Here is a 9,498-nt window from a genome sequence, read left to right as displayed (position 1 = left end):
TAATATATTTAACCTACCCATGTTCTGTTATTTATAAGTGAATTTTTTTATTTTAACTCCTATTAATATTTTTTTTTCACCTTTTATCCAACATTATCTTTTTTCTTTAACTACATTTGGAAATCATGAATTTAATTCATATAATGAAACAAACTTAAAGGAAACTTGCTATTTGAGTTTCAAGACACATGCAAGTTTGGTCATCTAGTGACGAAATCTGACGGGCTTTTTGTGCTGATAATTCCTGGAAAAACCAGAAGAACCAGAGAAACAGATCCAGATGTTATGAGGGAATCATGGAGATGCTGTGAAAAGAAATGGTGCAAGAACCAAACCCTTGATCACTGTAAAGATAACATTCAGTATAGACATGCATAATTACATGTAGGCTCCACAAGGACACTGTAATATTATTGTAATCTAGTTATATATATATATATATATATATATATATATATATATATATATATATATATATATATATATATATATATATATATATATATATATATATATATATATATATATATATATATATATATATATACATAGTATATATATATATTTATTTTGTCTGTAATGCACATATTTTAGAAGTTATAATTCTGTAATAAAAATGAATTTAAATTTAATAAATGTATTTAATTCCATTCAAATTTATATATTTTTTTTACATATTAAAAATAAATGTGCACATAAATGAAAAATAAATAAATAAATACAGTTAAATAAAAAATACAATTCTAAAAATAAATGTACACAAATAAATATAAAATAAATAAATGAAAAAATAAAAGAAAATAATTTATTTACACTTAAGAGAGATCTTTTATCAGAAGTGTGTGTCCAAGTAATGTTCCTTTCACTAATGAACAGTTCAAGATAGTAGAATCATACAATTTATAAAACAACTAAGTAGATAATATTTTCAGTACTGCGCCGCCAAACTTCAATATTATTTTTTTGTTTTTGTTTTGTTTGCGAATATAACTGCTTAGACTAGTCTTATAAGTTAGACACCTATTTATTTATTTATTACGCATGGTCAGTTCTTTTTATGTCAATTGCATAAACCCTACACAGATCTGATTTGAATCTGAAAAGTGAGACAGAAACCACTTGGTCAACTGGTCAAACCGGTTTAAGGCGCATGCGCTGTAGCACTAGTGTTGCCAGGTCCGTTTTTTTACCGCGGAATTTATCTATCGAATTTAACTCTGTTGCCGAGGGTTGAAGCGATCCCAATATGTGATATATATTTCCTGAAATACTATTTATAGAGTTTACCCCCCAAATTAGGATTTTTATTTTACCGGGGGACCCCCTGGAAACGCAATTGGACCAGTTTTGAGTAGCGATTGAAAGGGTTTTATTGATTGATACCTGGCAACCCTTTCTGTCACCACGCATGCGCAGTAAGATTTCCTTCGCATCTGGCGCCAAACTCAAGCTGCTCGACTGGAAACATGGTGAGAGCGTGATTCTTGTTTTTAATAATTCTATAACTTCTGTCACTGTTTAGAATCGTTTGTATGAATAAACTACACTAAGGTTTGAAGGAATGTATTAAACAGGCTGAATAATTCTTGTCTGTGGTGAGAGCTCAGAGTGACGTCTTTACCACATTATTTTACTACGTTATATATCATTATTTTCTCTTAACATGTAGCTTCTAAAACAAATATGATGGTAATTAAGCATTCGGAACGCTTGGATGTTTTACATTTAATTTGATCAAGTGATAAGTGCTCTCATAATTCAATAATTAAAATATATATTGAACTATCAACATGTTTCTTGAAAATAAACATTACTTCTATGTTCTGACATCAGGAAGGGGTTAATTACGACTGAAATGAGGTTTAACGACTTTTTGTCATGTTTATGACAACTGATAAAATCAAAGTCATTCTTAAAATATGCTTCAAGCAGTCTAATTATCATAAAATAAAGTGAAATGTTAGAATAAATACAAAAATATATTTTTATAAAATAATAAGAATGATGACTTTTATGTGGTGATATTGAAATAAATACATAAAAAATAAATGAACACAAATAAAATAAATACAATTAAATAAAAAATACAATCATTATGAAAAAATAATAAATTGAGGGATGAAAGGAATGTAAAAATAAATTGAGGGCTAGATTTAAATAATAATTTAATTGTATTTGTTTTTGTAAGTAATTTATTCCTTTATCTAGTTCTTAAATCTGGAAATAAATACATATTAAAAATAAATGTACACGTAAAATAAATGAAAAAATAAGATAAATACAGTTAAATAAAAAAATACCATTATAAAAATAAATGTACACACATAAAAATAAATAAATGAAAAAATAAAATAAAATAAATACAGTTAAATAAAAATAAGTACAATTATTATAAAAACAAATAATAAGTTGAGGGATGGAAGGAATGCATACATAAATTCAGGGCTACATTTAATTAATAATTAATTGTATTTATTTTACCAAGCCATTTATATTCTTTCATCTATTTCTTATCACGTTTTTTTATTTATTGTAGTTTTGATCCTCCATATCTTTTAGATAAATCATTTTTCAACCGATCCATTAAAATAAACCATCTGAAAGTATTAGTTTACAGAAATAAGACTGTATATAAATAATTGTTTTCTCAAATAATAAAACTGCACAACGGTTCAATAATTGATATATTTAACACCAAAAATGCAAACCTGTGTTCACCTTATTAATACAATATGTTAATCTTTTATATCCCACAGTCTAAAAAGAAAGGACTCAGCCTGGAGGAGAAAAGGAGTCGTATGATGGAGATATTTTTTGAAACTGTAAGTATTCTTGATTTCATATTCTTTCTTTCTTTGTGTTCATGTGTGACACAGTTCTCTAGTAGTTCAGTATATTCTCAAACTCTTGACAAATCTTCCAGAAAGATGTGTTTCAGCTGAAAGACATGGAAAAAATCGCCCCTAAGTCCAAAGGAATCAGTAAGTTTGATCCACCTTGTAATGATGCATGTGTTTTATTGAACAAATGTAATGGTAATCATCAGAAAATCTATATATATAAATCAATTAACAGTTTCAAAGTAATTTAGTGACGACAAGGCATTATAGACACATTTTTATGCTTTGACAAACCCACACCAACACTTTTGCTAAAAAATAATATTTTAACCTTGCATTGAATGTTAGTTACACACTTTTCCCCTTTGTTCTTCTTATCTTATTGATTTTAATATTACCGATACCAATTATTTGCATGTTTATGTGCCCGATAACCGATATGCAGAACCGATATTTATTCTTAGTTGTAAAGGAAATAAATGACTTAGTGAAGAAAGAACATACTTTGGTTTTTCCTCTTTTCAGTCATCTTTTCTTTCTTTTTTTTAGTGTTAAAAAATTAGTTTTTAATGTTAACTCTATATATTAGAACAATAAAAACATTTTATTTATAAAAAGCATCAACAGCAACAACACTAATATTAACAATAAGCAAAATAAATGTAGAATGTAATGTTTTCAAATGGAGAACATTTGATAAAGGACATGAGTCATATCAACTTCATTTTAAACTCCCGTTTTTGTAGGTTTTTACACCGTTTAATAGTTACAGAGTCGAGAATAATTCACTGGATAATGTTAATTCACTTAATAATATTCAATATATTGTGAACAGCGATATGAAAGCGGCTTCACGAGACTAATAATGGAGCAAATTTACAACAGAGAGAGAATTATATTCAGCATTTATCGGTAAATCCGATATTACAAAACCGATATTCGATTAAACGCTTAAATATCGGTAAATCGATATATATCGGTTGATCTCTACTTGTAACAAATCATCATATTTTGCAATAACGATGTAGAAAACACCAGAAATCCCAATGCTTGTGTTTGCAAGGGAATAAAATAAAAATGCATGTGCAAGATCACTGTTTCTCAGGTTTTTAGTGAAGTGAAGATATGTTTACTGACAGAATTCTTACTAGAGAATGGGTTGAATCATCTTTTTCTTCAGCTCCCATGTCGGTGAAAGAGGTGTTGCAGAGTCTGGTGGATGATAACATGGTGGACACCGAGAGGGTGGGCACCTCCAACTATTTCTGGGCGTTCCCCAGTAAAGCCCTGCACGCCCGTAAACGCAGATTAGAGGAGCTGGAGACACAAGTGAGGCAATCGCTTTCTGATATCTGACACTGCCTTTCTAGTAGTTGATGTAAAAGAAAACAAACTGTTAGATTTCAGGTCAAAAAAGGCAGCTGTGGTTGCCAGATATTAACCGTAATAATACTGCAACAGTGTTTCAGGTTTTAAGGGGTGGCTTTTTGATGTCTACATATAGCTGTATTTCTTTTGAAGGAATTGTTGGGGCCAAAATTTTAAATTGCATCCAGAGATGAGTTTGTTTCTTCGTCAGAATTGTAGAACTGTTGCATTGTGATTACTTGCTCACTGTAAGTGAATGGGTGCCGTCAGAATGAGAGTCCAAACAGCTGATAAAAACATCACAATAATTCGCAGCAGTCCATTATAGTATTTTTAATGTATTTTTATTTTTTATGTATTTTAATTTTACTGGTTATCAAATGAAGACATAAAGTACTTAATTTTATATTTTAATCAAAAGGAAAGATTTTATTTATTTATTTTTTTGGCAAAGAAAGATGGTTTAAAATATTGGACAAATATTGTGTGCAAAAAATACATTTTAATAATTTATTATTATTATTATTATAGTAGTAGTAGTATTAAATACACACTACCGCACAGTGATATATTTCTGACATAATTCATTCCAGTTAAACTGAACGTTTTTATAAACTATTTTTATAAAATGAATTTTTCCATTGGTGTAGATCTTGGTTGAAGCTTTCTGTTCTGACTTGTTTTAGATAAGAGTTTTAATTTCTTTTTCTTCTGTGTGTGTAGCTTGAAGATGGGAATCAGCGTAAAAAAACCCTTCAGCAAGCAGTGGACAAAGCCAAAGTGGGACGTGAAGTTAACGTGCGTGCTCTAGATTACCGTACAGATCTTAATGTCTGTGGGCTCTGTGTGTGAACGCTGCTTCTGTGTGCGTTTAGGAGGAGAGACAGGATCTGCTGAAGGAGCTGGCAGCGCTGAAGCCTCAGAGAGATCAGCTGAAGGCCGAACTGGAGAAGTACAGAGAGTGTGATCCTCAGGTGGTCGAGGAGATCCGTGAGTAAACCACAGATCCTCACACTTCTGCCTGATGATGAATCACAGGCTCACTGCTCACTCCGCTTTGTCTCAAAGAAGGAAGTTCTGATATTTCTCAATATTATCAATCTTAAATCGATTTCACAATTACATTCCCATGACACTCAGAATTTCTGGTTAAAAATGGTTAGTTCTCCTAAAAGTCCTTGTACATTTGAGTAAGACTAAATTCAAAATAAAAACTGTACGGTTAATCAATAATAATCTTATTGCTAAAATGTCTAGTTTTCATGAACCAAGACTAGACAAAAACACTTTGTTTTCTTGGACTAAAACTTGACTAAAACGTAAAATTGACTAAATATGATAAAAACTAACAAGGACTTTTTAACTCGGGACTAAGAGTCTCGTCCTTTAAGTCTCGTCCTTTACCTAATAATAAAAAAAATTATATGAATTATATAATAAAAAAACGTATTATTAATATTTAAGAAATTTGAAATTGTTTGACTATGGATTCATTTTTTTAATTATAAATAAATATTTGTGTGTAAAATAAACATACTTTAGATGACAAAAGTATTTTTCTTAAATAGTTAAATATTTAATAAAGATATAATGTAAACAACAGGGCACTCAGTATTCTGTGAAGTTTGTGTGCTTTGGGAATCATATTTTTCAAGTAAAGCAGGGTAACACTCATTTCACACACAGCACACAGTGAAAATGACATGAATATAACAGTGGGCAAACACATAAAGCGCTCTGTTATCTGTTGCAGCTGTTGTGGCTGTATCAAAAAGACCACTAGATGGCGTGATTGAGGAATCAGAGTCCTATAGGGTTAAATAACTCTTGACACAAAGGGCAATTTCAAATATTTATAAGAGAATCGTGTAAATCGTGCAGCACAACTGTTTTCAACACTGATAATAATCAGAAATGTTTCTCAAGCAGTAAATCGGTATATTATTATGATTTCTAAAGATCATGTGACACCGAAGACTGGAGTAATACAGCTGCACATCACAGAAATACATTAACATTCAAACAGATCATTTTAACTGACAAAAATTCACAATATTAAAGTGTTTACTGTGTTTTTAATAAATAAATGTAGCCTTGGCGAGCATAAGAGAGATCATTTCCAAAAAAGAGGGGGGGGGGGGGGGGGGTTCTTGAAAATATTTTTCACAACAAAAGGGTGAATCCGGCAGAAAAAGTTTTGGAACCACTGGCCAAATCAGACGTACAATATTTAATTTAATTGATACAGGCCTACCTCATGTTGCACGTTTGCACTTAAAAAAAAAAAAAAACTTTTCAGTTCTACATCCAATCTCTCTCTTTTTCTAGTTATATAAGGTTAAAAATGTTTGCCTGTGATTATTATATTTTTTTAAATATAAATTTTGCAATATAATCTCGATATCGTCTTGATATATCGTGTAAAATATTGTGCGTTTTTAGCTTAGCATCTCGGCTAAATAGAAGTGCTCACGAACACAGATTTAGACAGATTTGTGAACAATATTTGAGAAATTATTTATAGAAATCAAAATACAATATTTATAGAAATCTTGAAATAATAATAATAATAATGCTATCAGTCAAATTCATCTTTATTTAGTCTTTTTTAAACTTCTTTCTTTTAACTGATGTGGCTTCGTATCACAGAATGATGTAGAAATGATATTAAGTCAGTTAGCATTTCATTATAAATTTACATATTCCTAATTAAAAATACCAGAGATTGCTTGAATGACACAGATAAACCAAAAACTGTTACAGTGGTGTGTTAATTCTCTTCACATTTCATCAAACATTTCTTCTTTATTTTATTCTGCTACAGCGATAGCTGGATTCAATTGACCGTAATACAGGATTTCCTGGAAAGTCATTTGTTTTATCATTCGGTTTCACTTAACTAATGTTATTTTAATCAACTAAAATGAGATTTGAATGATGAAATATTGACTAGATTTAAAGGATATTTTAATCAATAGAAAAAAACAGATTAAACTGGAATGGCACTGCTGATATATTCATTTATTTCTAGGCAAAGCAAACATTACAGCGAAAGAAGCCGTGTCTAGATGGACGGGTAAGTGTTTTGTGTGCCTCACACCTCAACAAATAAATCCCAAAACCAATGATTTTCTCCGATCTTGTCATGTAATGCATCCATAAAAGATTCAGAAATGTCTTCCACAGATAATCCCGACAGTCCAGTTGTGTCAGATCCGTCTAATATCAATCTAAATCTGCTCTACTTTAATATTCTTGAACATATAGTTATAGCTGTCCAGTGAAATATAGATATGAAGTCTTCTTTTCTGAGAAATTGAACAAAATGAAGTTAAAACAGGAGTAAATATCTGCCAGAACTTGTTTTCTCTTTGAATTATGTAGATTTTTCTGAGCAGATATTCTTGTTTTAATCATAAACTCACTTCGTTTTATGTAAATTATGCAGAAATTTGAGAATTTGAAGAGTTGATAATACAACACGTTTATATTGATATATTTGGTTCGATTCAGTTTTCTTCGCTTAAAGTCTTAAATTTACCTTCATAAAACCAGACCATAATTTACCACCAAATCGAGTATTTTAATCCAAGTCTGCTGTATTTAATTTAGCCTTTTATTGTTTCATAAATGGCACTGATTTCATATGTGACTTGATTTATTAAAAAAAAAAATTGTGTGTGTATTTTTAATGCAGAAAAATGCAACTGTACTTAATTTTTTTTTTATAAAATAAGATCATCAATCAGTTTTGTTGAATTGGTGAATCTGTGTATTTAAAAGCAAAAGCAATGCCTCTTTTATTCATATTTATAATTGCACAACTGTTTCAATCTGCACAATTAGAAATGGCATTTCTGAGATAGTTGCACACTTCAAAGTTGAATAGTATTCATAATTTTTTTTTTACGTTCAATTCTTTTCCAGATAATGTTTTTGCAATCAAATCCTGGGCAAAAAAGAAGTTCGGCTTTGAGAACAGCAACTTGGACAAAGCCTTCGGGATCCCTGAGGACTTCGATTACATTAACTGACTGATCAGAAACTCGCAGGATCTTGAGATTGTTAGATCTGTGTTTCTGTGATTCAGTTTGTTTTATGTTTGGTTATCAGTTCTGCACGTTCGAGACAAAGCTGAGACTTCTTTACATCTGCCACACCCTTGAAATTTTAGCCTTGTCTAGTCCAAGGAGCACTTGGAGACTGATTTGTCAGCACAGAAGGGTAAACAGTGGTGAAAACGCTCCTGGTGTGTAAGCGGAGAACAGTTGTGTTAACCCTTTGCTGCTCAGAGATGCACTCTGTGTCTCTCAATCCAAGGAAATGAATCACAGGGTAGAGACGCGTGAAATTATTCACTTGTGGAAAAACAAAGCATGCATTTGTTTCTGTATAATGTAGGAATGTGTTATGAGTTTGAAGTTAATTCAGATGTTCAGGTCACTTCAGATGCTTTAATCTTTGGTTTGCATTTTTCGTTATTGATCATTTTTCACCGTGCACGTATTTCTGTGTATCTTGTAAATATGAAAAACGGTCATTTGTTTTGTGTAAAACGATTTAATAAATGTAGTTATCAAGCAAATTGTTTGTGATTAAGCATTTTGTCATGCCAAATAATGCACTTAAACAGTAAAACATACCTTTAATTAATTTTTGGCAATAGCTTGTTGAAAATAAATAATGCTTGTTCACTGCAACCCATTAATGTTGAAGTACAGTTCCTAAATAAGTGTATTTTTTCTTATTAATATAGCCTATATATATTTTGGCATATGCATTTCTATTTCTTGTGAGAATTGACTAAATCCATCTATTGCATTTTTTAAGTGATTTTTTAATATATATTTTATTTCTTAATTTAATATTTAAAAGTTCATTATTTCAAATAAGTTACTAATCAATATTTGAGTGCATTTAAATACAAAAATAAATATACTTAATGCTTTAATGCTGCATGCTTAAAAAGGCGTACTTTAATTTTTTTATTGTAGTTCATTATATAATAATTTATTTTTTTTACAATTACAAAAATACGGGATATCTTTATGGAATTATTTGTGTATATTACAGAAATATGACATTCTTTTCTGACCTAAAAAGTATATAAAACATCTCCGCTCATGCTTTCGACTAAACTTTTACGAAGATGATTCAACTAACAATGATCTGATATACTATTCTACTTTTATGCATTATTTGCATAAAATAAATTGTAATTCCATTTCTATAATGCATCTATAAATTGCATCTAATTTGCATATGACGTGTTTTATTGGGGCAAACCATA

The 9,498-nt window shown here is 30.1% G+C and overlaps 1 protein-coding gene across 1 annotated transcript; it reads left to right on the top strand.

The window, feature by feature from the left end:
* The first annotated feature begins 1,382 nt into the window (after positions 1–1,382).
* On the top strand, positions 1,383–8,793 carry LOC127953267 (meiotic nuclear division protein 1 homolog). Its single transcript, XM_052552327.1, has 8 exons — positions 1,383–1,469; positions 2,757–2,822; positions 2,924–2,981; positions 4,021–4,169; positions 4,932–5,006; positions 5,084–5,198; positions 7,240–7,284; positions 8,136–8,793. The coding sequence occupies exons 1-8, from the start codon at positions 1,467–1,469 to the stop codon at positions 8,240–8,242; spliced, it is 618 nt and encodes a 205-aa protein (XP_052408287.1). The 5' UTR covers positions 1,383–1,466; the 3' UTR covers positions 8,243–8,793.
* The last annotated feature ends 705 nt before the right edge of the window (positions 8,794–9,498 follow it).

The sequence above is a fragment of the Carassius gibelio genome, chromosome A1 (assembly GCF_023724105.1).
Source record: "Carassius gibelio isolate Cgi1373 ecotype wild population from Czech Republic chromosome A1, carGib1.2-hapl.c, whole genome shotgun sequence".
Taxonomy (NCBI): domain Eukaryota; kingdom Metazoa; phylum Chordata; class Actinopteri; order Cypriniformes; family Cyprinidae; genus Carassius; species Carassius gibelio.
Note: the sequence above shows the minus strand (reverse complement) of the source record. Positions and strands in the feature narration are given on the sequence as shown.